This window comes from Panthera uncia, chromosome X, assembly GCF_023721935.1.
Source record: "Panthera uncia isolate 11264 chromosome X, Puncia_PCG_1.0, whole genome shotgun sequence".
Lineage (NCBI taxonomy): Eukaryota > Metazoa > Chordata > Mammalia > Carnivora > Felidae > Panthera > Panthera uncia.
In genome coordinates this window covers 14,533,224-14,560,949 of record NC_064817.1, presented here as the reverse complement: position 1 = coordinate 14,560,949, position 27,726 = coordinate 14,533,224, and the positions used below count along the sequence as shown (strand labels likewise).

General features: G+C 46.9%; 2 protein-coding genes across 2 annotated transcripts in view; one reads left to right on the top strand and one right to left on the bottom strand.

Moving 5' to 3' along the window:
- MAP3K15 (mitogen-activated protein kinase kinase kinase 15) overlaps positions 1–11,224 on the top strand; it is a 123,483-nt gene extending 112,259 nt beyond the window's left edge. Inside the window, exons 20-29 of the mRNA XM_049643553.1 lie at positions 2,211–2,394; positions 3,145–3,307; positions 3,751–3,904; positions 4,865–5,050; positions 5,683–5,788; positions 6,882–7,107; positions 9,374–9,486; positions 10,293–10,402; positions 10,493–10,569; positions 11,072–11,224. Coding sequence (XP_049499510.1) covers positions 2,211–2,394; positions 3,145–3,307; positions 3,751–3,904; positions 4,865–5,050; positions 5,683–5,788; positions 6,882–7,107; positions 9,374–9,486; positions 10,293–10,402; positions 10,493–10,569; positions 11,072–11,171 — 1,419 coding nt within the window. The 3' untranslated portion in view covers positions 11,172–11,224. The remainder of the gene's footprint in view (positions 1–2,210; positions 2,395–3,144; positions 3,308–3,750; positions 3,905–4,864; positions 5,051–5,682; positions 5,789–6,881; positions 7,108–9,373; positions 9,487–10,292; positions 10,403–10,492; positions 10,570–11,071) is intronic.
- A 59-nt stretch (positions 11,225–11,283) lies between these two features.
- On the bottom strand, positions 11,284–26,992 carry PDHA1 (pyruvate dehydrogenase E1 subunit alpha 1). The gene is made up of 11 exons (XM_049643552.1): positions 26,835–26,992; positions 21,430–21,489; positions 20,697–20,870; positions 19,607–19,733; positions 18,881–18,972; positions 17,404–17,496; positions 16,453–16,608; positions 16,212–16,283; positions 14,111–14,178; positions 12,564–12,672; positions 11,284–12,224 (listed from the first exon to the last, which is right to left on the bottom strand). The coding sequence occupies exons 1-11, from the start codon at positions 26,889–26,891 to the stop codon at positions 12,060–12,062; spliced, it is 1,173 nt and encodes a 390-aa protein (XP_049499509.1). The 5' UTR covers positions 26,892–26,992; the 3' UTR covers positions 11,284–12,059.
- Between the last annotated feature and the right edge of the window lie 734 nt (positions 26,993–27,726).

Below are 27,726 nucleotides of genomic sequence, written 5' to 3'. Positions count from 1 at the left end.
TCCCTTAGCAGCAGTGGCCTCCCTGGAGCATTTTTGGTTGCCTGAAGGCTAAGGAGGAGGAGAGTGGGTTCACTGCTTATGGACAGTGAGGTCACAGTGCGTCAAAGCAGCCCGATAGAACATGCTCCAGAGGCCTTGCTTCCTTGCTTCTCTGCCAGGCATGGCGGCCCCTCGGCCCGTCTGCCCTGCAGCCTTGCCGCCTGAGTCTTCGCCGGATATTCCGGCTCAACCTCTGGCAGAACGAAAAGGAACGAGTGCAGGTTTCTCGGCGAGCGGAGTGCAGGCCGCTCAGCAGACGGACTGCTCTGCGCTGTGGGTGCCGTGACTGCTCCCCTCAGCCCGGCCCCTGCAGAAGGTTCTCAGAGCAGCGGTCAGGCGGCTCCAACGTCAGGACCTCAAGTCGCCGAGTGTCTTCTGGCCCCCACGATCCCGACAAGACCCTGAACGCGAGGGCCGGGGGACAGCGGTAACCTTCCCTGCCCTGCGGCGTCTGTCCGTGGTGGAGCCGTGTGGCTGTCGAAGATCCTACCTGCAGCTTCAGTCGTAGGCCTCGGGACAGATACTCGCTGGTGCAGAGACAGACATCGGGGCCAGAGAGTTGATGACATGGAGAGACACGGAGGGCGGCACGCCGAGGCCAAGGTGAGGGTGATGTGTCTGCAAGCCAACCGTTGCCGCAACCGCCCGAAGCTGGAAGAGGCAAGGACGGATTCTCTCTAGGTTTCAGAGGGAGCGTGGCCCCGTCAGCACCTTGACTGCAGACGTCCAGCCTCCCAGACTGAGAGAGAATAAATCTGCATTGTTTTCAGGCACCCGGTTTGTGGCGCTCTGTGAAGGCAGCCCAAGAGAACTCCTACAGGGGCCTTCTGAGTAACAGCAAAGCACCTTTAGATGTAATGTAGCGACAGGGCACCAAGGCGCCGCCCACGTTCGCTCTCTGCTTTCCGACAGTCTTGTGGGGGACGCCACCCCTCTCTCCTTTGGGTTCTTGCCCTGAATTTCGGTCCCTGGCCCCTTAGTGGCCTTCCCCCCTGCCCCTCAGGTGAGGGGTGCCACTGTAGGTGTCCTGCATTTCACATTTTGGAGGGATATTCCATCCAGTGTTTAGTGTTCTCAAAATCTAAAACTCGATTTAAAAACTTTTATTTGATCGTGGTAAGAACAGTTAACAGGAGCTCTACACCCTTAACATACCTTAAAATGCTTGCTGCGGTATTGTTGACCCTAGGTACAGTTGTTGTACAGCAGAATTCTAGAATGCGTTCATGTTGGTTTTGTTTGTTTTTTTGTTTTTGTGGGTTTTTTTTAAGTTTTTAAACTTTGTAAACATTTTTTTAATATTTATTTTTGAGAGAGAGAGAGAGCACGAGCAGGGGCAAAGAGAGGGAGACACAGAATCTGAAACAGGCTCCGGGCTCCGAGCTGCCAGCACAGAGCCTTATGCGGGGCTCAAACCCACGAACCGTGAGATCATGACCTGAGCTGAAGTCGGGTGCTTAACCAGCTGAGCCACCCAGGCACCCCTTAAACTTTATTTTTAAAGTTTTTTTTTTTTTTTTTACTTGAGAGAGAGAGTGCAATCGGGTGAGGGGGCAGGGGTGGGGAGAGAGAGAATGAGAATGCTAAGCTCATCATGGGGCCCGATAGCAGGGGGCCCATCCCAAGACCCTGGGATCATGACCTGAGCCCAGATCAAGAGTTGGATGCTCAACTGACTGAGCCACCCAGGTGCCCCAAGATTTTTTGATTTTTAAGTAATCTATGCACCAAACGTGGGGCCTGAGCTTAGAAACCCGACATCAGAAGCTGCATGCTCTTCCGACCGAGCCAGCCAGGTGCCCCAAGAATGTGTTCATCTTTCTTACCTGAAACCTCATGCCCTTTGATTAGTAACTCCATGCACCTCCACCCCCAAACTGCCGAGCCTCCCTGCGTGTGGCCTCAGGGCTCCACTGAGGACTAGAACAGAAGCCCCAGGACCTCTTAAGCCCTACGCTCTGAAACTCCTCTGATTTCACTTTTCCAACAACCTACTGGGCAAAGCCAAGTCCCAAGAGGCCAGCCGGGCGAGTCGTCGAGGATGTTCTAACCCACCAGCTCCTCACAGGATGGCAGGGGTAGGAGCTTTATACTGAAGGCATGTGCACTCGGATGTGCCTGAGGCCTCACAGTCACGTAAGTCACGTAAGTCCCCTCTCCCTTAAATGCAGGTGGGGATGTTTAAGATCCACCCTGAGATTCCAGGAGCCCTTTCAGCTGACGCCAGAGCATTCATTTTATCCTGTTTTGAGCCTGACCCCCACAAACGTGCCACTGCTGCCGAGCTGCTCAAAGAGGGTTTCTTAAGGCAGGTGAACAAGGGCAAGAAGAACCAAATTGCTTTCAAGCCAGCAGGTGAGGTCTGCCTGGACAGCGGGGGTGCCGCCCGGGGCGCGGTGGATGCCTGGGCTCCTCTGTCACTGAGAGTGCCTGCTCTCCAGAGCCGCACGCACGGAACCTGTCCCTGTGAAGAGTGGCAGGGATTGGTGCGGGGGGCGTAGGAGTGGTCACACCCAGCCAGTGAATGTCCCTTGATTCCCTGACGGACAGAGGGAGCCCCACAGGTGACAGCGGCACCCCCCCACCCCGCCTTGTTAAAGTCTTTCATTTGAGATTGTGCCGAGAAGGGAGGCCAGGGGTCCCCTGCCTGGGTTTTGGGTCTTCGGTTGGTGCAGAGCCTGGCCTTTCCCCCTCTGCTGCTCCTGACCTTGATTAAGGGGTGCAGCAGCTGTCCTACAGGTCACTGAAGCGAAGTGGCCCCTTCTAGGGCAACGAGCCCTACCTGGCAATGACATAAATGTGGCCTCTGGAAAGAAAGCTGTTGGTTTTCTCTTTCCTGGTGTGAATGGAGTAGAAGCCAGGACAGATGCTCAGCATCTTGCTTGGGGGTGACAAGTTGTGTTTCCGTCAGTGTTTCCTGCAGGCTGGTTAGAGACGCGGTCTTGGGCCTCAGACCTGCTAAAATGGAACCTACATTTCAGGGACCCTGGGTGACTGACTATACCGCCCCGTTAAGAGCAGCACAGACCTAACAGTCCCTGCATGGGTCACCTGGCCTAAGGGGCTGAGGCTCACCCTCCCCACTCCCTGTCTGCCCCCACACAGAGGGTACCCGGGGCACCACCCTGGCCCTGCCCACGTCTGGGGAGCCCATGGGCAGCAGCAGCAGCAGTGACCACGGCTCTGTCTCCCCGGACTCTGATGCACGGATGGACGCGTTCTTCGAGAAGGCCCGGGCACCCAAGCACCGGCTCAGCCCCCTGCATAGGTACGGCCCACCCACTTCCCTACACTGTGGGCCAGGAGCCAAATCCCTCCCAGGTGAAAACCAGATGGCCGCCAGGGGCTTTAGCTTTCTGCACGGTTAGTAGGGCGGCCAACAGTGCAGGTGAAGGCGGCGGGCAGCGGCAGCGTGTTCACTGCGGTCACTTCCCCATCTTTCTGTTCCTTCCCCTCCTTTCTCATCCCCTCCGCCCCTCCTCCCACCGTCCCCATTTTCTTTCCCTTTCTTCCCTTCTCTCTCCCTCTCTCAAAACTGGTGCTGTGGGGGTTAGAAAAAACACTGCATCTCTCTTCCACCTGCCTGCCTCCTGCAGTTTCACCTTAAGGGTGGGGACTGCCGACTCGCCTCTTAGCCCCTCCCCCGTGGCGTCCCAGCCTGGAGACTTTGTTCCAGGACACGCGGGGATTGTCGCATGTGTTTGTCCGCAGCGTTCCAGATGAGAGCGCAGCCTCCTCCCCGGAGGACAGGGACCCGGGCCTCTTCCTGCTGCGCAAAGACAGTGAGTGCCGCGCCATGCTGTACAAAATCCTCTGGGAGGAGCAGAACCAGGTGGCTTCCAACCTGCAGGAGTGCGTGGTCCAGGTAGGGCCGGGTCGGGGGAGCTGCTCATGCCGCCCCCTCTGCCTGGCACCAGGTCCTGGAACAGGGACGAGTGTCCTGCTGCCCTGGACCGTTTGCAAAGTTACGGTAATCACCATAAGTATTTCCCAATGCCCTTCCCTCTTCCAACAAGACAAAAGAAAATACAAAGCAAAAAAAAAAAAAAAAAAAAAAAAAAAAAAAAAAGACTCCACCGAAGCCTGCATTTGCGGAACACTGCGGTGAACCGAGGCATGGAGTGCTGCTGCCCCCTGGTGTAAAACAAGCCAAATGCAGCACGAAGCTTAGGGACTCACAGCCTTTGCCCTTCACTCACGTGAACCCTTCGTTTTGAACCCCCAGCTGCAGGACACATTGAGTTGCCCTCAGAAGCTGGGAAAACAGCCACTTTAGGGGGAAAGGTTATGGATAAAAATGTTTGCATTTTAAACTTTTTTTAAATGTTTTATTTATTTTTGAGACAGAGACAGAGCATGAATGGGGGAGGGTCAGAGAGAAAGGGAGACACAGAATCTGAAGCAGGCCCCAGGCTCTGAGCTGTCAGCACAGAGCCCGACGCGGGGCTCAAACTCACGGACCGCGAGGTCATGACCTGAGCCGAAGTCAGACGCTTAACTGACTGAGCCACCCAGGCGCCCCAAAATGTTTGCATTTTAACTTACTTTGGAAGCGGGAAGGTCAAGGCCACTTGCCCTGCTATGAACTGTACCTTCTACCAGGGGCCGGCAGAGGGGGATCAGTTAGAAGGGGTTCAACAGGACGACAAAACCATTCCTAGAGGGGGGTTGGGCAGTGAGGAGAGGGGGCTGCCTAATGAAAGATCTGGGGGGAATTCCAGACAGACCCGTTCTCACCTGGGGAGCCCACAGAATACATCTTGAGTTTCCCCCTCTCTGACCTACTCAGTGAAAATTATTTTTGGGGGGGGGGGTTGGTGATCAGAGTTCAGAAGACTTGCATCTCTCAGCCGGCCACATCAAGCAAATAATTGGGATCCTGAGGGACTTCATCCGCTCCCCGGAGCACAGAGTGATGGCATCCACGATATCAAAGCTAAAGATGGACCTGGACTTTGACAGCTCGTCCATCAATCAGATTCATCTAGTACTGTTTGGATTTCAGGATGCTGTAAGTGTTCCGTCTGGCTCTAGAGAACATGCTAGAAGGCAGGAAGCCCACTGAAGTGGCTCACAGCCGGGACCCTGGAGTTCAGTTACCATCTTCTCCCCTAGTCCCCATCTCTTCTGTGTACACCTGAATCCCTAGTTTCAGCAGTTCATTCTAAACACAGAATATGCAAGTACAGGTGAACGAGGGGATTGTTTCTGGCCACTAAGAGCAGGAGTGTAGGACTCGGGAACAAGTGGCATCTGCCAGCTGAGTAGGCATGGGGTTTAAGCTTACGTGTCTGTGCAGACAGATGTGAGTTGCTCCAGGCGTGAGACCGTGTCTGGTCCAGCTTTGTGTCCCACCCCCCCAGCGAAGAGCCTGACTTTTCATAGGTGCACCAGAAATACTCTCCGAGTAAACAACAACGAGCCCGGTGCGGGAGATCCGATCACCGCACCCATCCCGAAGACCCGGCATGACTTAGGGTCAGCTTGGAGGGAGACCCAGTCCGGAGGGAACGTATGTCAGGTAGAGATGCAGGGCAGCACGGTTAACATTTTATCTCTGAGTAGAAGTAAACTAGAATTCATAAGAACTCCTATTTCTTGAACGTACAGCAGACCAGAAATCTGGATTTTTGTGATTTATAGGTGAATAAAGTTTTGAGGAACCATTTAATTAGGCCCCACTGGATGTTTGCAATGGACACCATCATCCGGCGAGCGGTGCAGGCTGCGGTCAGCATTCTCATCCCGGGTAAGCGTGCCGCCTTCGCAGTCCAGGGCGGGCTCAGGCCACGGGCAAGGTCACACGTGTGCTCCGCGCTCAGCAGTGGTTTTCTCCTTCCCATCTGGGCAGTATACTTCCCTGCAATTCAGCGAACGCTAGCAACTTCTGGAGCCATACTTTTGTGTCCCCTACCCATAACCAAGGAGACTGCACAGAGACAAAACTTGTCATCAGAGAGGGAGCCCTGGGCCTGAGGGCCGGGATCCCGCAGTGCCCCCCCCCCCCCCCCGCCCTTCACTCGGGAATGCCTACTGGTGGCTTGATGGTGCCTACTACGGGCTCCGTCTCCTGTCAGAATCATCATGGGGTAGCTCTAGAAATCTTTGGCTTTTTTTAAGTTGCTTTCTTCAGTTAGAGACAGCGTGAATGGGGCAGGGGCAGAGACAGGGAGAATCCCAAGCAGGCTCTGCTCGGTCAGCACAGACCCTGCCGCGGGGCTTGAACTCATGAAACCGAGATCATGACCTGAGCTGAAGTGGACAGTCACATGCTTAACGAGCCACCCAGGGGCCCCAGTTTTTGGCTTTTGTACCTCTCATTTGTCATTTGTGAAGCCACAGAGCCGCTTGATACCCAAGTTCTCTCTCCTGCGGTGACTTCATCCTCGGAGGGGGAGGCTCTGCACCACTCGTGTTGACATTGCCGCTTCCTCTCTTGACTTTGCTCCCTCCCTGTCATGTCCTCTCCTGCCTGGTTCTCGTTAAACCCCAGGACTTCATCACGCACCACTCCAAGCGGGCACCTTTTCTGTAGTAGAACCACCCAGGCCAGGCCAGGTTGGAAGCCTGGTTGCACCTCTGTAAAGCCATCCTTGGCTAACTAACTTAACGTCATTCAGCCTCAGTTTGCTCATCTATAAACTGGCCGTGAGCATCTTTTCACTGCTGAGAACGGAGTAACGGCTCCGCCCCATTTATTTATAACGTCAGCAGTCCCCTGATGGAGCACTGCCTCGCTGGGCCAGCCTCCGAACACTCCCGTTCGCTGGCATAAGGACAGAAGCTCCAGTGAGCCCTGGCCTTGTGTCACCACGGTGCTTTCTCCTTCCGTCATTTCACAGAGCTCCGAGCCCACTTCGAGCCCACGTCGGAGACCGAAGGGGAGGAGAAGGACCCAGATGAGGTGGAGGACGACTCTCCCCCCGCAGACCTGCCCGGGAGTGAAGGGCACGCGGCATACCGAGGGAGCAGCCCCCCGTCAGCGGGCGCCCCAGAGCCACAGCCCCAGCAGCTCCACCACCGGCACCTGAGCCTCCAGCTGGGCCAGCTCAGGCAAGAAACCAACAGGTGGGCAGGGGTGGGACAGTGACCTGGGCCAGGAAGGTTATCACTCTGCTTGCCTGAGGGTCTCACCCGGGTCTCGGAAAAGCATCTTCACCAACAAAGTGGGCAAGGGGGTGGTCTCAGCTTCAACTGGGGGAGAAAGCCTCCCTTTCTTTAACGTTAGGAATCAGAGAGCTGCGATGCCTTGCCACCAGGCACAGAGCGATCAGCCGTGCCGAAGGCACCAGCGTCTGGGGAGTTTTTTCTGTCTCTTCACCAAGATGAGCCCCCTGGCACGGTGTGGGAGTCCGGCAGAGAGCAGCGGACAGCTGCAGCCTGCCCCTACGGACGTAGCCAAGCCAGGGGTTGGTGTCCCAGAACCCTGACCCTGCAGAAGTTTACCCTCCCCTCTTTGAATCTCTTCTGCGTGATTTGTCAGGATTAGCCGGCAGGCATTCGTGGCCTTCTTTCCCAGCCAGGGGACCCTGGCATTGGTGTGAGGTACCCCCGAGAGAGCTGGTCTGTTTTGTTCACTTCCTGGCACATAGTAGATATTCGAAAATATTTTGTCAAATGAGTAAAATGAGTCCCGTTTGCCCTGGGTAATCACATGAGTAGACCTATAAAAGAACCCACGGGCAGAGCAAATGAGTTGGTACTGGTTCCAGATGATGCCTTGTTGCCATATGATCACTACTAATGCCAATTAATACTTGACAGGGAGATATGGTATCAGGTATCCATATTTTGGAAGAAACATGGTATACACTCCAGGGATCTCTGAAGTCTGACCTTAGGCAGATCTAATCACTTCTTTTTAGAGACCTAGAGGGTTTTTGTTTTCATTTTTTTAAGCTTATTTATTTTGAGAGAAAGACTGCAAGTGGGGAGGGGCAGGGGGAGAGAGAATCCCAAGCAGGCTCCACGCCATCAGCACAGAGCCTGACGTGGGGCTCGCTCCCATGAACCGTGAGCAGACATCAGGAGTCGGACCCTTACTGACTGAGGCACCCAGGCGCCCTGAGACCTGGAGTTGTAGTTAATAGGTAGCGGTAGCAAAATTGTGAAAGCTTTTAAAATATGACACCTGTGGAAGCTCGTGATAATTAGCCCCACTTTAAAATATTTTCTGGTGGGGCGCCTGGGCGGCTCGGTCGGTTGAGCACCCGACTTCAGCTCAGGTGATGATGATCATGGCTTGTGAGCTGGAGCCCCACGCCGGGCTCTGTGCCGACGGCTCAGAGCCTGGAACCTACTTCTGATTCTGTCTCCTCCTCTCTCTGCCCCTCCCCCACTTTTCCTCTGTCTCTCCCTCTCAAAAATAAATGTAAAAAAAAATTAATTTTCTGGTAAGGTTTATAATTACTAAATTCCTAAACTGTTACATACGGGCTCAGTGGCTCTTCATCTACACTGCTGATAGTCCTTCTGTTACTTTGCAGTTTCAGTAGAATTAGTAATGACAGCAACCGACTACAGATGGCAGACAAGCACACCTGTCCCTACGGCATGGAGATGCCTTAGCTGCTGTCAGGTAGAGCACGAGGATGGCACCTCCCACCCAGAGTGGTGTGGCCTGGAGGCACCTGGTCTGTCCTGAGTGGGAGGCCAGCCCCTGTGAAGCATTTAGCAGTCACTGGTTCCACAGACGTCTGGAGCTGTATTCCTCCCACTTGAGGTGGTCTTTTTGCCGGCTCCCTCCCACCACTGTCCATCAGAAGCAGGGGCACCCGGGTGGCTCAGTCAGTTGAGTATCCAACTTCGGCTCAGGTCATGATCTCACAGTTTGTGAGTTCGAGCCCCACATGGGGCTCGCTGCTTTCGGTGCGGAGCCTGCTTTGGATCCTCTATCCCCCTCTCTCTGCCCCTCCCCTGCTTGCACGTGCTCTCTCAGTCTCAGAAATAAATATTAAAAAAAGAAGCAGCAGGGCTTCTAGCTCCTTGGCCTCCTCCCCAGAGGAGAAAGAGCCTGAGAATTAGTTTCAGCAACTTGATCTGACACAGGGAGACAAGTTGTAATTATCAGATCCCTCCTGGCTGAGTTTACTGATCACCCTCAGGTTATCTTTCTGGTTCCTGATAGGTTTTGAGACAAAATAGACCCATGCCCTGAGTGCTGGTCTTTTTTTTCAAAGGGAGGAAACACAAGGTAGGTGCCCAGGTACAGGCTGCAACCAGACTGTTGGGACTGTGTAATTTTTTTCTCAGCCTGTAAGGTTCAACAAATGTTTGTGAATGGAACTGAATGAGGTTAGGCTCTCTCTGGATAATGGCTTGTTTGTTTAACCAGACTTTTGGAACACCTAGTTCAGAAAGAGAGAGAGTACCAGAATCTTCTACAGCAAACCCTAGAGCAGAAAACTCAAGAATTATATCATCTTCAGTTACAGTTCAAATCTAATGGTGAGTAATTTTCCACTTGCTCTGACTTGGGGGAGCGAGACCACTGAAAATATGCCTAACAGTCTAGTCAGCCTTGACACTGCTGCAGTTATTCTCTATGAAACCAGCAAGCACTCCAGTAGATTCTGGAATACTAACGATAAAAAGGAACTGCCGGTACATTCAAAAACACAGATGAATCACAAATGCATTATGCTAAGTGAACGCAGATTCAGAGGCTACACACTAGGACTTCCTAAGTATGGAATATTTATATATGCAGTACTCAAAGGCAAAAAACCAATCAGAATGGGGGCAGGGAGGGCACGGATTATTCAAGGCCACAACAACTTTTTGGGGTGATGAAAATGTCTTACCGCATACCTAACCAGGGCGATTTACTACCTACCTTCTGAATTCATTGTGTGCCTACAAAAGGGCTACAGCTGCCTCTTGGAATGTAGAATGGATAGGCTCTGGTACAAAAATCTCAATACTGAATTCTTTCCTCATTTGATTTCCAGTGCAGATAAGGATGGGATTCCTTACAAAAGGCATTTTAAAGACTAGAATAAGCATTTAAAGTGGTAGACCTATAGCATATCAAATTCCAAAGAAGGAAAATCACCCTTACCTGTGGTTCCTTTAATCTCTGGAAAGTGAAGCCAAGAACTGTGTGATGTTGTGCACTGTGGACTAGAGCTGCTAAGACGGGTTTAATGAATTAATTTGCTTTCAAGTCACATTTACGTTCTGGAATAGTTTATTTCATTCAACTTATCTTTGCAGAATTAATATACAACAAAACAAATCTCTCATCGTTGCAGATACTCCAGAGAACCCAGCATCCCCACCTGGGTCTCATGGGCAGAAAACAGATAAAGAGCTTGTAGACTGGTTACAAGAGAAAGGAGCAGATGCGAGTACAATAGAAAAGGTAAATTTGTAACAAAAAAACATTCCTATGCTGTAATAATAACAAATAATAATAGCAGCTTAGCTCTTATGTATTTGATGTCTGTTTCAGATTGTTGAAGAGGGCTATACGCTTTCTGATATTCTAAATGATATCACTAAGGAAGATCTAAGACACCTTAGACTACGGTAAGAATGGCTTCAAAAGACTAACAGAAAATGACTTTTTTCCCTGTGCTTATGCTTTTAAATAAAACAGTAGAAAACAAAGGGCTGGTAACTTTCCCCCTTCATTGAAATTAATTTCCTATCTGGGTAGTGTGTTTTCTAAGCCACAATCTCAGCCCCCAACTCTGGAGGTTTCCTAGGATCAGGTTGCGGATGAGTCAGAAAGAGGGAGGGGAAACACAAAAGCTCTCCCCCTCCCACCTTCTGCCATCCATGCGCCATCCAACCCTTTTTATTCTCTAGCAACCTGGCATTCCTGCACATACCTCGCAGGTCACGTCCCCTTCCTACTGGGCACAAATACAAGAGGACGTATCTTTAAGTTAGGGACTGCATTTTGGCAAATCTAGACAAGTCTAGAATTACTTAACATAGCTTTTGACATAAGAGCTACCCAGGTATTTGGTGGGGTTTTGAAGTTCTTTTCTTACCACTCTAAAAAAGACTCTGGATTGTTTCCTAGTGGCGGTCTCCTCTGCAGGCTCTGGACAGCAGTCTCCCAGTACAGAAGAAAGGCTCAGGGGTCCCTGGCCTCACAAGATGAGGCTGAAACTGTCAGCTAAGCCAGGGAATAGAGGGAGCCAAGAGCTGTCATCTTTGTTTAAACTTCTGTTAACATGACATGAATTTCACCGAGTTTACACAAGGAAACCACCACTATTTAAGACCTTGAAGTTTTAAAACGTGTTGTTACTTCTCAACATGTTTTAAAGGTGAGTGGAACCTTAGCATTGTGAGAACAGTGACTGAACCCTAATTTTGACATCCCAGAATAGTATGGCGTTCTTAAAAACGGATGAAAATTCCGTACACCCTATAGCACTTACTGGAAAGCAGGCTGGCATCACTGTTCTAGGTTAAAGTACCACGGGGTACTTACAAGATTAAAATGTTAAGAATATGCCTTCTGTTTGATACTGAATGCACATAGAAAACTATGTTTTGTATTTAATATATAAATGAAGAGGTCTTATTTAAAAATGGAATTGTCCTTCTATACCCTGCCTGGATATAATAAATATTGCGTTTTATTGAGCAGTGGTCAGTGTGAATTGGCTTCAGCCTCCACACACACACTGGTGATGGACACGTGCCACTACAAGGGTCCAGGGAACGATTCTACTCCCCTCGAATGATGGCAGAGTTGGACAGGTAGAAATGGCCATTTTTCATTTAATGTATACGATTTAGCAAATACTTCTCAATTATTAAAAGAAATAGAACTATTTTAAGGAAATAATTTTAAGTCTAAAATACCCTTTGTAACTTTCACACGAAATACTTAGGTGTGCAATAACGTCTTTCAACGCAACACTATACAAAACGCATGCAATTACTATCTTAGCCTACATCCTTTCTTTTTATGGGTTTTTCTTGCTTAATGTTAAAAGTGGAGAACACAGAGTCCCTTACAGTTGAAAGTATCACCATCCGTGATGTGCAGTTTCCCTTTAACTGATGGACTTAAACTTGATCCACTGATTTGCACCCCGAACTTCAAAAGGTGGGTCGCTGCTGTAAATGTGATAGCCTAGTTCTTCCAAAGGCGGTTCAGGATCAGCGGTGGCAAACTGGGCAGCATCCTCAATTTCTTTCCTCACTTCAACATCAATTTCCTAAAAATCAGATTATAGTTCGGGAGGTTTTTGAACACACAGCAGCTTAGGTACCAACTAGCTCTACCTGGAACCTGTTGCTAGTATACAAGTGCTAATAGTTGCTATTTTTGAAGGTGATGATTGTTTTTTTAAATTTTGGAACATTTATGAATTTAACATCCAAAGTCTATTTTTAGGGAAAAAAGAATGGTGCTACTGGGAGGGTTAAAGCTTTTGCAAATACGACTGATTCATGTGCTGTGAAACCTTCCCATTTACGGAGGCAGTTCCCCCAGGAGCGGCAGCTTTCTGTGTGCAGAAAAACGTGTTGCCCAGAAAGGAGAGCAGAGAGCCTACCTTTAATTCTTCAACACTGGCCAGGTTGCTGTTCACCATTCTATCCTTGAGAAGCATAATAGGGTCACTCTTACTTCTTACTTCCTGAATCTCCTCTCGTGTACGGTAACTACAGGGAGGCAAACGAATAGGGAAGAACATTTCTGGTACAGCAAAGACCGTTCTGTGAAATACAGATGTGTGTTTCCGACAGGGAGCACAGCAATACCTCTGTCACTGTGGGAACAGTGCAATTCTACTTTCAAAATACAAGAACCCCACCTCTAACAATTCTGTAAGAGCTGCTTAGTATCTTTGACAGGAAACTCTACCCTGGCACTTCCCCCGGCTTTTCAGGCATTCTGACAACAGGGGCCAAGCCTTTATTTGCTTCTTGGCTCTAGATGAAGGGTAGGAAGGACGGGGTAGAGCCTCTTTATGTGCCCACCGTCCCACCCTTCTGAGCTTCTACATTTGATGTGGGTGGTGAGAACTACAGACTGTGAGGCAGAATGCCAAGCAGGAAGCAAACGTGAAGACCCCAGAGAAGCGTGGCCAGCAAACCCTCGGACAGCAGGTTTTCCGATCCCTCTTCTACGATACAGCTGACCCCTGAACAACGTGGGGGTCAGAAGCACCAACTCCCCATACACCCCGTAGAAAATCTGCAAATTTTGACTCCCCCAAAATACACATTTTGTACATGTGTATTATATTCTTAATGTAAACTAGAAAAAAGTGTTAAAATCAGAGTGAAAAATACCGTTCTGTAACAAATGGACCCATGCGGTTCAAACCTGTATTGTTCAAGGGTCAACTGTACTTCCTTGTCCTAAGTCACCTATAACCCCACAAGGAAGGGCTCTACCGTTTTTTGCAAACACCAAGGACATTTTTCCCACTTGCTCTTTATAACCTTTTCCCTTAGAACTCCAGTCTACTCCAAGGCTTGTCAGGGCTTACTCTGACTAAATCTACTTCTTTTAACTGTGTCACACGCTGGGATGGCAGCATTACATGCCAGAATTACTAAATCGACAAGTAAAACTATCTTCCTACCATAACCTACCTCTGACTGATAGATTTCAACATGCTGAATACCCCACGTGCCAGGTGGCCTCACTCCACACCAGCCAGCTTTTCAGATTCCGAGTCTTCATGGGGGTGGTGCCTACAAAAGCTACATGCCCCTAAATATATAAACTCTTCTCTCTGCAATTTTTTTTGAAGTAACCTCTACCCCGAAAGTGGGGCCCGAGCTCCCAATGGAGACACAAAGTCGCATGCTCTACCTACTGAGCCAGCCCGGCGTCCCCCTCTGCAATTTTTTTTATTGCTGCTCTTGCTAACAAGAGCATAGTGCATGCTGTGTATTATAGGCATTTTCAGAATGCTTCCAGGCAAAGACTCCTAGAACTACTTTACTTGATGTCAACTAATTCACCGCACGAAGCCCACTGGTGTCTGGCTTCCAAAGCAAAGGCAGAAATGCTTGCTTTTTCATGTGAGTAGCCACACACAAAGCCCAGCCACTTGGGACACCACACTGAGATTTCCCATGACCGTACCTGACACCAGGGTCACTCATGCTATGTCCGTGGTAGCGGTAAGTCTGTAGCTCCATCAGTATGGGCCCCTAAAACAGAACCCAGTGGAGAGTGAGATGATGGGCACAGCATATCCTTTCAGAATCAAAGATCTTCTCGTCAATCTGTAAATTGGCTGAGTCGTCAAGAATTCCTATTACCTGACGTAGCTGTTCTCATTTCTAATACCTGTGTATTCCGTTTCATCCTTCTTTTTTTTTTTTTAATGTTTGTTGAGAGAGGGAACACAAGCGGGGGAGCGGCAAAGACACAATGTGAAGCAGGCTCTGAGCTGTCAGTGCAGAGCCCAATGCGGGACTCAAACCCATGAGCCATGAGACCGTGACCTGAGCCAAAGCCGGATGCTTAACTGACTGAGCCATCCAGGTGCCCCTCCTCCTCATTCTTAACAGGAACTTACTGGAATCCAAAAGGCATTTAACATGTTATAGAGCCCACTGATCTTAATCATTTTATTAGCATGGTCTTTGATATATAATAATCCTATGAAACAGCTGAGATTTAATGAAGAAAAACCTATTAGCAGTTATGACACCAAGGGGGAGGGTGTCAGTTTATCTTATCTAGTTTTCCCCCTCAGTCACAGAGGACATGATCTACAAACATTTGGATCCTTTTAGAAAGCTAGAGAAAAACACGAACATAAGATCTCACAGAATAAGACTAAAAGCAAACCTGTATGTGCTGGAAAGTACAGAAGGCAGAAGAACTAAAGCTAGGCTGGGTAGGTGAATCTCCTCCCCCCATTTCACGCAGTGTTTCAGAGGGGCTGGCGACCAATCCTGCTGCACACGGATCTGGCGAGTGTGTGGCAAAGACGGCAGTCATGGACAACATCTGCTGTTTAACCCTGCGACTCTGCCGGCCAGCCTGACCACCCCTAGGACACCTTCCTCCTGCTACGCCAGCCCCCTTCCAGAAGACGAGGTTGAACACTGAGGGGGAGAGGGTGGATCTAGGATCCCCGGGCAGTTTGGGTGCGGTAGTTCAAGTGCCTGGGGTCCGATCTGAGCTGTGGCGTACAGCAGCTATGTACCCTTGACTGCTCTGCGCCTTAGGTTCCGGTCTCACAGATGAGGGACCGGACTCAAGAGTTGTGCCGATGAACACATGAGAAGTATTTACTGCATCACCCGACCTACGTCAATTCCTCAGGAACTGTCAACTGTTCTTTCTGTTCTGTGTCATCCAGGAGCTACTGAGAAGCGCAGTGGGTTGGGCTAAGGGGGTTTCTAGATTCCTCTAGTTCCAAGATCAGGCTGGGAAAGTCAACACATACCACAAACCGGTGATGACGTTTCTACATATGTTTGTACCCCACATATTCTTTCAGGAACTGGGGAAGAGGGGAATGATACCCACCTCCCAAGCCTGGACCTCTTCTAGTCTTGGGAGTCTGAATACAGACCGCTGAGCTCACTGCCACCTCAGTCATACTCTACATTTCCCCCTCTGCTCCACCCCCTGCCCCACTAGCATCACTGCTGTCCGAATCTTACCACACAGGGGAGGTCACTGAAAGGTCAACCCTAAGGACAGGATTATTGGGCTGTGCAACACCAACTTAGGGAGAACATCGTTCTTTCCACCAGCTCTGATGGCACCTTCGCCAACCTCACTGTTGCCCTCTTGCTCTACTGCTCTCCCTGAAAGGTCGAGATTCTCAACTGGAACAGGAAGACTAGGATTACACACTTGAACCATAATATTTAACTTATAGAAGACATTGTGAGGGTCTCCAGTGTTCATTCGAGGGGCTTATGGAGGGGATGGGTGGGTAGAGGTTGGAGGCAAACCACAAGGCAAAATGCTGAGGAAGCACTCAAAAGATTTGCCCTAAATGGAGGCAACGTGGGATCTTTCGTTTCCCAAAAGGTGAGCTACCAAGACCACACTATTTACAAAGGGCCCCGATTCACTTGACTCTGCTTCTACTTTATACATAACCTCAATTACCAGCTACCCCTGAAGAGCTACGATAGACACAGGGGAGGCATTCTTTTAACTTTAAGACAAACATCAATAGAAATCTCTAGCCCACAGGCCTAAGAGAAAGCCTTACCTTTCCAGATCTACAGTAGGCGGCTGCAAACCTCGTCGCCTCCCGGACACACAGGATATCCATTCCATCTACCTGTTAATACACAGGAAAGGGGCAGAACATAAATCAACCTAAAACCATTTTATTTTTACAGGACCTATTTGTGCACTAAAAACCGAGAACTCTTCAATGTGTGTGAGATTGTCAAGGTCACGCAGAGGCATCAAGGGGGTAGCCCTGGCTTCACACCAGGTGTCCTTACCCTCAGCCCAGGAATGAAGTCACCTCTCTTGTAGTAATCCGTGCTGGCCGCTGCTCTCTCAACAGATGTTCCCATTCCATAGCGGTTATTTTCACAGATGAAAATACATGGCAATTTCCACAAAGCTGCCATATTGTAAGCTTCGAATATCTGACCCTGGAAGTATGTAGAAGTTCAAATGGTTTCATTTTGCCATTTTTCTCTAGACTTCTTCATCGTCCCCCGCAGCTGCCCTCTGACACAGGAAGTTTTCACAAAACACGAAATGCCTCACCTTCCACAAACCAGCTTTTGAAACCAACGAGTGTGTGTCAGGGACAAGCAGCAGCAAACATCTCTTTTTGCAACCCGAGGAAGCCACAAACCAAATACCACCACTTGTTAAGTGGGGTCAAGGCAGTAGTACAAAACACACTGGCTCTGTGGCTACCTGCTTTTATGCTTTAATGGAAATGCTAGGAGACCCGATGGATAACCAGAGTGAACCAGTGCCTGAGAATCAGCATCCAGAGCAGTGCCTCAGAGTATCGTGCACGGGCTGGTGATGACTCGGGCCATGACAGAAGTACAGAAAGAGTCACGGCTCACAGACCGTGAGAGGAGTCTGACGATGCCAGGGCATCCAAGAGAATGTACGTTACGGTACTGACTGAAGAATTGGTTTGCAACGGGGTAAAATGTGAAAAGGTCTTTCAGCCGCCAAGCATTTGTGAAGCACTGAGGTAGAGGCAAAGGAGAGTTCCCTCACGGGTGTGCCCGTACAAAGCGCTTGGTGAAACAGGCCATGAAGTAAACCTTTAATCTGGCCATAAAACCAAGTTTTAGCTTTCCACGAATGGCTACTTCAACTAATAAGCAATATATTCTTTCTCTATAAATGAACTGTGAACGTTCGACGCTTTAGAAATAAAACTGCAATGGTTATTAAAAATTTAAGAGGCATATACTCACTTGGTTAGCAGCACCATCGCCATATAAAGTCAAACAGACCTCATCCTTTCCGTTATACTTACAGGCCAGAGCAATCCCTGCTCCCAGGGGCACCTAATATTAAGGACAACCAAGAAAAGAACCACTGAGGTTTATATATACAATGGAATACTACTTGGCAATGAGAAGGAAGGAAATCCTGCCATTTGCAGCAACATGGATGGAACTAGAGGGTATTACGCTAAGTGAAGTAAGTCAGAGAAAAACAGATACCATATGTTTTCACTCATATGTGGAACTTGAGAAACTTAACAGAAGACCATGGGGGAGGGGAAGGGGAAAAAAATAGTTACAAACAGAAAGGGAGGGAGGCAAACCATAAGGTTGATGGGGGGGGGGTGGGGGAAAATGGGTGATGGGCATTGAAGAGGGCACTGGTTGGGATGAGCACTGGGTGTTGTATATAAGCAACGAATCAAGGGAATCTACCCCCAAAACCAAGAGGACACTGTATAGACTGTATGTTAGCCAACTTCCCTCCATGAGGAGGGAAATTAATGCTCCGTATTTTAACTCCTGGCCAGAATTTAAGATAAAAATTACAGTATCACTGCAAACTCCCTCTTCCACTGCTATCTCTAACTACTCCACCCCCATAATTACAAACTGGTAAAACAGCGTGAATAATTCTCATTCTCTTTCAACCATGAAACAACACTTCTGCAAAGATTCCACTACTAAAGAGCCACTACTAAACATGAAACCTAATTTTTTTTTTAACATATAATAGAATTTCATTAGAAAACAAACCAAACAATCTAGTTACATTTTTACACTGTTACTTCTTCACTATTCACTAACTGATGAGAACGAAGAGGACTACATAAGCAAGAAAGCTGGATTTATTTCTAACTAGGCCCCTAAGATCCTGATCACCTGCCTTTCCTTGTCAGACACTAGCATCAGCAGTCTATAGCAGGGAGAGGTAGGGCAAAGTGGATGTGACAAAGCAATCAATGTACTTAAATGGAAAAGGTGAAGGTATAGCTGTTACTACAGACTCTTGCTTCCTTATAAAACCTGACAAATACCTAAAAGAATTTTAAATCACTGTCCAAACCTGTTTATTAACTGATCAGATGGTAGGCTATGAAGCAACAGGTCTTTTAAAGAACACCAGGTCCCCTGGGGCGCCTGGGTAGCTCAGTCGGTTAAGCATCCGACTTCGGCTCAGGTCATGAACTCACTGCTCGTGGGTTTGAGACTCTGTGCTGACAGCTCAGAGCCTGGAGCCTTCTTCAGATTCTGTGTCTCCCTCTCTCTCTCTCAAATATAAAATATAACCTAAAAACATAAAAATTTAAAAAAAAAGTACACCAAGCCCCCACAGTCCTAAAATACTTCAAGAGGAACATTCTCTGGGGTGTGAAGATCTTTAAGACATGGTCTAAGGCCAAATCAAGGCAAGCATGCAATCCTCATCCTCATCTCGGGTCACCTGAGCTCCGACGATGCCGTTGCCCCCGTAGAAGTTTTTGGCATACATATGCATCGATCCGCCTTTCCCTTTAGCGCAACCTCCTCTTCGTCCTAGAAATGGCAGCATATACACATCAAAAACCAAATATACAAAAGAAAATCACATGCCAAGTATTTACCGAGAGGGTCAACCACGGGGACTCACAGGCTAATTCAACTGTATAAGCACCCATCCCTCTATGCAAATATATGTTCCACTACATCCTTTCATGAACACCAATCCAGTCTCATGTCCTTGACCTTTATCCTTTAGACGTTAGCATGATACCCTGGACTTTTTTTCCAGTTATAAACATCTTCTGATTTCCCCTACACTGGTACAATGAACAGTTCAAAAGTCAAAGGGGACATGAAAAAGATTCCTAGAATTTAAATTGCATACAATGAAATGCTCCTACCCCATTTACTTTCTATGACTGCTAGATTTCTACTGGCATGCTTGAGTGATCAACAGTATTCTGATTTTACGGAGCTAACATTTTTAAACTTCTACCTGAAGGACCAGATGACCTCAAAAACGGTCAGTTTACTCAAAAGCACAAGAGAGGTACCAGAGCACCAAAAGGAGAGGCTTTCTTTTTTTTAACTCAAAAAGGTTTTAATGTTAAGTTGTAATAGCATCTTAATATGAGAGATCTGCAAAGTTATTTCAGTAATTTCTCTTTTTTGGAAATCAACAGCAAACCTGTAAGCTCTGCAAGAATTTCTCGGACAGAAAGTCCACGAGTAAAGGTGAAGCCATGAGCCCGATAGGCTGTGATAAGATGGTCTGTGGGATTTATGCCGGCCTCCAGGCCCACACAACAAGCTTCCTGCATTAAAAGAAGGAGCAGCAATGAGTCAATACAATTCACATTTCTAGATAAAAGAATCCCTAGAATATTAGGAAACATTTGGCCTAGCGGAACTCTTTAATAACCACAAAAAGAGCTCTATTTTTCATCACAAACAGAGTAGAGGGTAAAGCACAAGCCAGAAGCTGCAAACCGGCAATCCACAGATGTACAGTTTCAAGCCCATAGAGTGATATGGAAAAAATCCCGAATTAGACATCAACATTAATATTAGGGGAATTTCATGTGAAAATCCAGACTTCTGTCTTCTCTAGAAGAAACAAACAATAGGAAGCACTAATCTCATATGTCCACATGGCATCAACCGGCTAGAACCAAGTTATGATGCCCCTGGTGGGCAGGGGGGCTGCCTGCTCAAGGTCACTACCAGTCCTAGTCACCGTTCTCTAGTTTTGTACAGCTGGCCTTCTTCACTCATTTATTCCACCTAGCTAGTCCCCACAGGCATTTGAATTTGTAACCCTTGGCCTAAATCCACAAGACAAAAATCAAAATGAAAACCCTTCCCCCAAAAAGTATATCCAGTACAGGTGATCACAGTGCCATGTAAGGCACAAGGGCATGTGAAAAAATTCTCCAGTGTAAGCTTCATAGCAGGTCTTGGCATTCTCATCTTTACTCTGACAAGCCAGTCTCGAGTCTTTCTGATGCAAAAGGCAAGGTAAAAACCAGTAAATACAAACCATACTGAGGCACCTGGGTGGCTCAGTTGGTTGAGCGTCTCTTGATTTAGGCTCAGGTCTTGATCCCAGGGTCATGGGACCGAGCCCAGCAATGGGCTCTGTCTGTGCTGAATGTGGAGTCTGCTTGGGATTCTCTCTCTCTCTGCCCCTACCCCGTGCTCTCTAATTAAAAAACCACAAAACAACCATACTTAAATTCCTAAATCTAACATGGTTTTATTACAAAACCACCACTTACCTGACCATCACACAAGTGACAAAAACCACGAATAATTTTCTGTTTATACAGCTGATCTGCCTTTAATTCCATTCGGCGAACAGTCTGCATCATCCTATAGTATTTGAGCCCATCCTCCCTGGTGAGTATCGTGGTGACAGGAGGGCCCTCTTCCAGTCGGTGAAGATCACATTTCTGAAATGGAATCAGACAGTTAACTTCCAGTTACTACAACATAAACACTGCCAACCCATTCTAAGATCTAATATCGCAACAATATTTAATTCAAAAAGCTGTAGAGGAGCACATTGGAAATGCTACATATTGCTTCTGACTCCTTAAATCATAAAGCTCACTGTGCAATGGGATGGAGTTTTGGAGAAAAGAAATATTTCTAAGACGACTTTCACTGAGAACCCCTCGAAGTCAAAGGAGTTACAGGTTGAAAGACAAACTTTTAAAGAAGCACTCTATTCCTACTGAAATATTTTACTGAAACACATTCTAAATTTTGGATTAAGTCTTCAATTTTTTTAGGTCTCCCCCCTTCCCCCTCCCCAAAACACCACCAAGCTGCTGAGCAAGAAAAGTGAATTCTAACTTTTGCTAAACTTCTCTGAACCTCTGACTCTAGAACATTTGGAAGAAAATGGTAAAAGAGCACGAATATCAAAATGTTCGATTTCAAAGGTAAAACTGTGTAACAAAGTATACCTGTGGAAATATTATTAACACAAAGCAAAACACCTCTTACCTTAATTTCAAATGTAGCATCATTTGCAAAATTACGGGATGCCACCAGCACTCTGCTTGCCTTGAAAGACCAAAATATACAAATATATCAGTACTTTTTATTTTTAGGTATTTTTGAAAGTCATTATTATTATTAACCAATTATCAGGATGCAGTCCTGGAATTTTCATAAGCCCCAACACATTCATGGGTTTATCTTCCTTTCTCTTCACTGTGTTGGGATCTTGTCTTCAAAATGATTCCATGCTTTGGCCAATGAAACATGATTATACACTCTTCCTGAAGGCAAACAGCGGAAACAGAAAGGAGGAAAAAAAGTCAAACCCGTCCACTTAGCCATTTTGTTTCCAAAAAAATTACATTGAAAATATAATGAAGTTACTGGCCAACAGAAAAGACTAGACAATCTCTGGGCTTTGTTTATAGTTATACACTGAACAAGCTAAAGCTTTACTTTCAGAATTCTTCTTCAAATAAAACTGTGATTCCATTCCTACTTCAGGCAAACCACCATTCTATGAAATGGTTCCATAAAAAAAAATATTTCCAACTATTCAAAGTATGAGATAAATATGTTTGTGAGACATGTACAAGACAAAAGAAAAGATACTTAGCACTCCCTGACTTAAAAACAATGGACTTGACAGACATTTTATAATCTGAACAGCTTAGGTCTTCAGTAGGCTGTTCCTGAAGCCTCAGAAGGGAGAGATGTTCCCTGCAACAATGTTCCCTTCTTGATGTTATGGGTGGCTGTCACTGCTTGGGTGGTAAAAAGATGGGGGAAACGTTTCCTTTTCACTTTCGACTGAACATACCTGCTCACAGCAAAAATACTGCTAAGTGATGACCAAGGTCCAGACCGGACCACAAACATTTAACCAATTACTATTATTATATTAGTTTAGCCACACTCTGCCACGTTTTCACACGCTGATATGTAAAGTTACATGACTTCTCTTCATGGAGACTTGAAGCACATTCTTGACATCCCACAGAAAGTACCTGTGATGTGTTCCTACAGTGTGTCACCTTACCATCCAACTTCTAGCACTGGACTTGATCTTGTTGAGAAGGGTAAAGACTGACCTGCTAAATGCACCTCCAAGTATACAAAAATCTATTATTTACTTATCTTTTCACCTATCAATATACCCTTATCTGATAAAGCCAACAAAACAATGACACTGCTGGAGGAAAAATGCCTCAACACTAGAAATAAATGCTTCAGTTACAGGTAGAGAGAGTCCATTAGTATACCTAGAATACGTGAAGAAAATTGAGGAATTTGGACAGAAGCTAAGAGGGGTGAGGTGACAAACTAATTTCTGGCAATCATGAAACGGACCTATTATTTTTGCCGGTTCACAAATACTGTTGTGGGGCCAGAAATATTTCTTGTAATGCAAAATAAATTTCCAGATACAGCTACAGAAACTGTAGTCTTCAGAAATATTTACAACTAGAGACCTTGGGGCAGCTGGGTAACTCAGTAGGTTAAGCATCCAACTCTTGATTTCAACCCTGGTCATGATCTCACAGTTCAGTTCAGGAGTTTGAGCCCCACGTCGGGCTCTGTGCTTGGCAGCACAGTCCTTGCTTGGGGTTTCTCTCTCTATCCCTCCTCCACCTGCACGTGCACATGCTCCTTCTCTCAAAATAAATAAGTATTTTTAAAAATATATAAAACTAGAGACCTTGTGGAAATACTTTATTGTACACCTGAAACTAGTATTACTGTTCTCTGCAACAGTTTTCCCTTCCTGATGTTTGTATGTTAACTGTATGTTAGCTGGAATTCAAATAAAAACTTAACTAATAAAAGTAAATAAAACTAGAGACCAAACCAGCCAGTAACCAACCATACCTGTGAAGAGGTAAATTTTTCTTTCTCCATCTTAAAGTTGAAACCAAGAATGACAGAAAATTCTATATAATAAAGAGCAGGAAGGAAAGGCCAAAGATTATGACTGCCAGAAAGCTACTCATATCTTTTCTCATCGTTTCATTATTATGAATCTCAAAAATTAGAGGAATCACTCACATAATGGGTAAAAGGAGCTGAGTTGAAGAAGCTGAAGTTAAAGAAGCTGAAAGTCCTATCTGAAGTGTGAGTATATAATAATTTGTAACTGTTGAGATTGCTGAAAAAATTACCTTTCATTTTCTCTGGAGAGCCATAAAAAGCTTCTCTGTTAAATGGGATTCCTCTTTGAGAGACCATGGACAAACCCATTCACATTAAAAATAAAAACTCTGAAGTTCTTAAATACATGGGAACCATTCAAGTGAAAGAGGGAAAATGGTTCAAAAATTTCAGATTCTACAAGTGTAAATTAAAAATCTTACCTATTACCTAAAAAGCCAAAAGATTACTGGTAGTGAAATTCTCACAAAACAAGGGATCATATTGGAAATACAAACAGTAAGACAAAGAATAAAAATTTTAAATGCAATTTAATCTGTGAAATAACTGAAGACACTCAACCTCATTCAAAGATGAAATCACAGGTACTTAAGCAACTTAGGTTACCCTGGGCTCTCTGCTTTCATTTTAGAGACTCTCATTTTGTAGAAGGTGCTAGCATCCAATTTCTTTTTTTTTTTTTTTTTTTTAAAGTTTTTAATTTATTTTTGGGACAGAGAGAGACAGAGCATGAACGGGGGAGGGGCAGAGAGAGAGGGAGACACAGAATCGGAAACAGGCTCCAGGCTCCGAGCCATCAGCCCAGAGCCCGACGCGGGGCTCGAACTCACAGACCGCGAGATCGTGACCTGGCTGAAGTCGGACGCTTAACCGACTGCGCCACCCAGGCGCCCCAAGCATCCAATTTCTAAAGGTTTTGTGGGTTGGTTGAAAGGTGGCAAGCCTAGAGAGAAGAGTGGAACAACATCCTAAGGCTTCCACCTAGGCCGGCCCCAGTAACCCCTGAGAAGTGAACATTGTAATAAATTACAGCAACATTTAAGATATTAATTCTACAAGATTCTTTAAGATATTAATACTACATCTACTTCACACAATGAGTTTGTTAAAGGACAAGTTCCTTACACTTGTTTGTATCACCTATGATTGGAAACAGGTTGTTTCTGTCTTGATGGAAGTAACATCAGATATGCTTCATTTTAACGACACTGTTGGAAATCAAAGTGTCAAACCCAGAATCACTGGGAATGTGTGGCAAACTGTGCAACGAGAAACTTGTCCAGTTCATCTAACAATGATCTTTTCAGTGTTAAGAAGTATAGGTTCAAAGAAGAACGTATACATCTATGTTGATTCTAAAACACTTTGAACACTCTAAGCAACCTGTATTAACACAACTGAAACCTGATAAATAAGCACACTAGACCCAAGACCTTAAAGTACACCGAGCTCTTTGGGGACATCTCATCAATTATTACAGTTTATGGAAACACTAATTACCTGATTCGCTCTGTCGCAGGGAGGAGCTATTAAACAGGGTTTCAGCCCACAGACACACATAATCCACGCTGAATACACAATTCTTCAAAATATTTTTCTGTGCCTTAGTATAATTAATGCCACATATACAGGCATCAGGAGAAACATGCAAAATAGCCAAAAAGAGGGGGGGTTCAAAGTAAGGAGCATTAACTCTTTCACTGTCTCTCATCCTCAAGAATCTATTTCTGCTGTAATAATCTTTTCTCTCAATAAAAATTTGTGACTAAATGAAGTTATATTCCGCTCTGGTTTTATCCAGTTAACAAATCACTGAAACCCAAAATTCATTTCTATTTGATTTTTGAGGAGGCCAAAGTTTTATTGAGATGAAGTGCAATTTGCATTTCAAGCCAACGACTTGCCGGAAGACTGCAAAACACAACCAGGAGTATTTTGGACAGTTGAGTGAATGAGAGTCTGATATTAAATGACTTCTCTGTATTCACAGAGAAACACAGGTGACAGTAATTTGAAAACTCACATACCAATTTTCCTCTTTCTGTAGAATATCACCAATTCTATCAAAGTTTTTCTTTTCTAATGCAACCCTTTAAATGTAACATAATACCGAACTAAGACCTTTATGTAATGTTGAAAATATGTTTCTATTACTTACATTCAACTTAAAACTGCAGTTGTGGAGATTAAATAGCCTAGTGCCTGGCGCTTAAGAGCTCAGTAAGTGTTGGTCGTATCATGTGATATACAGAAATAACACTTAAATGTGCTTATCCTTCAGGTAGATCTGGTTACAATTACATGCTAATAACTGATTAACCAAATTGTGTTTTGTAGTCATTTCAGTCAATGGGATTCCCAAAAGGCTATATACTTCCTACCTTTCGATGATATCTGCCCATACTAAGCAGAAGTGCCACAAAGTCCTGGGAGAGTTACTAGAAGCTGAATTGCAAGGCAAGTTTGGCTACAGTTATACCCAGTAACACTACCTTCCACTACCTAAGAGGTCAAAATGGTTCAAGGTCTTAGGCACATCTAAGAGCTGGAGCCGCAGCCTCCAATCACCACTGCTGTTTTCTTTAGCTCCTTTTACCCTAAGCGTACGTAAGGGGGAGGGCGGTTTCCTCTGGGTTCTGCTTGACTGCCTTTGAAGCGGCTGCCAAATAAAACCTCAACGTTTAAGGGGAAGGTTTGCGGGGGGGAGCGGGGGGGGGTGCTTTCTGGTGAGCATGACCCGGTCTTAACCCTCCAAAGCTGAATGCAGGTGTTCCATAAATGTATACCCACTGGGCATTGAAATAACATTGAACACAGATGGCACCTACTATGTACCAGGCACTATTTGGAAAGGTTTACATACGTGTCACGCGTTTAAGCCTCACGACAACCTCATGGGGTAAGTACTCGTACGTATTATCTTCCCTTTAGAGATAGGGGAACTGAGCACCGGAGGTTTAAAAAAACTTGCCCAAAGTCACAAAGTTAGTGAATCGGTGAGGCAGGTGTTTGAACACGACCAGTTTCCGGATTTCATACTCTTAACGTACTATATGGCCTCTCAGTCAAGAGGAATAAAATTAGGAAAATTTAAAATGAATGGACAGGAACAACTGGAGACTCGAGGAAGCCCAAGGCCCCCTTTTCTGTCTGCAGTAAATGAACGGGCATTTCTGGAGCACACCAGCTTTAGCAGGCGCAAGGAGCCGCAGCTGACCTCCACGCGGACTTTGCAGAGCTCCCGTCCCCATTAACCGCCGAAGGGCCCAGTAGCCCCTCGTCCCGGAGTCGGAGCGGAATGCACGGTGCGAAAGCAAAAACAAAAGACCCGCGGCTCCCCGGACGCCCCGCAGCGCCCTAGGCGGCACCAAACCACGCGCCCCGAGGCCCGGGCCGTCCTCCCGCGTTCTCCAGCGTCCGGCCCGCCTTGGACCCGGGCCCCGCCGGTGCCCTACCCCGGGCCGCCCACGCCGCCTCACCGGCTTCTGGGCGACGCCCGACAACACGCGGGAGACAGCTGCGAGCATTTTCCTCATGGGTTGCCGGCAGAAGCGGCGACGACTACTCCCAACAACTCAAGCGCCGTGGCCCCGACCCTCCAAGTCTCCTTCAGGCGCCCGGAGCGGAAGCCACGCCCTAACCGCTACGTGACAGAACGGAAAGACGTCAGGCGCCGCGCCGGCCGCAGGCCTACCGGGAAGGCTCCTAAGGCGCGCCCCGCCCACCAAAAAGGCCCGCGGCCGCTCATTGGTTGTGGGAGCCAGGGCGGGCGGGGTTGGGGAAACTCCCGTCACCGCGCCACCGGCGGGTGAGGATCCGGGAACTTGAGGACGCCTGCCTGGGAAAGTGGCGCCCGGCTTCCGGGGCCCTGCGGGAAAATGGCCTTTTCCTTGGATTTTGCAACTCTGATTCGGCGTGCACGATTGGAAATCGTGCAGGTCACCTACAGTGAGCCCAGTCCCGCCGGTGCTGCACTTCTATAGCCTTCGGTCAGTACACGGGATGATTCAGATTAATGGCACGGTTGGAGCCAAAAGAGAGAATATTTGGTTTCTGTAAATGGTTATGCTGCTAACTTGAGTTTAAGAGGTCATATAACAATTGTAGAATGCTGGCCTTTCTACCTGAGCCAGGATCAAAAAATCGGTTCCCCAAGTAAATACTGAGAGATCAGTGAGAGTGTAGCAGGATTCTCCCACTGATAGTCGTGACACCGACACCGAAGCTTTTCTTTCCTGGAAGCAATTTATATTCCCGCCAGTGGCACCGCTCAGTTGGGTTGTATCCAAACAACTGAGCCCCGAACGCCACGTAGGGTAGTTTTTTATATATTTTTTACTTGTTTCTCATATATAACACATAGTTTGATTA

Coding starts and splice junctions, on each gene's coding strand:
- PDHA1 (XM_049643552.1), bottom strand. CDS start 26,891: ATGAGGAAAATGCTCGCAGCTGTCTCCCGCGTGTTGTCGGGCGTCGCC. Junction 18,973..19,606: donor AATTCTTGCAGAGCTTACAG/GTTTGCTGTTGA, acceptor TGCCATTTCTAG/GACGAAGAGGAGGTTGCGCT. Junction 17,497..18,880: donor ACGGCATCGTCGGAGCTCAG/GTGACCCGAGAT, acceptor CCTTAATATTAG/GTGCCCCTGGGAGCAGGGAT.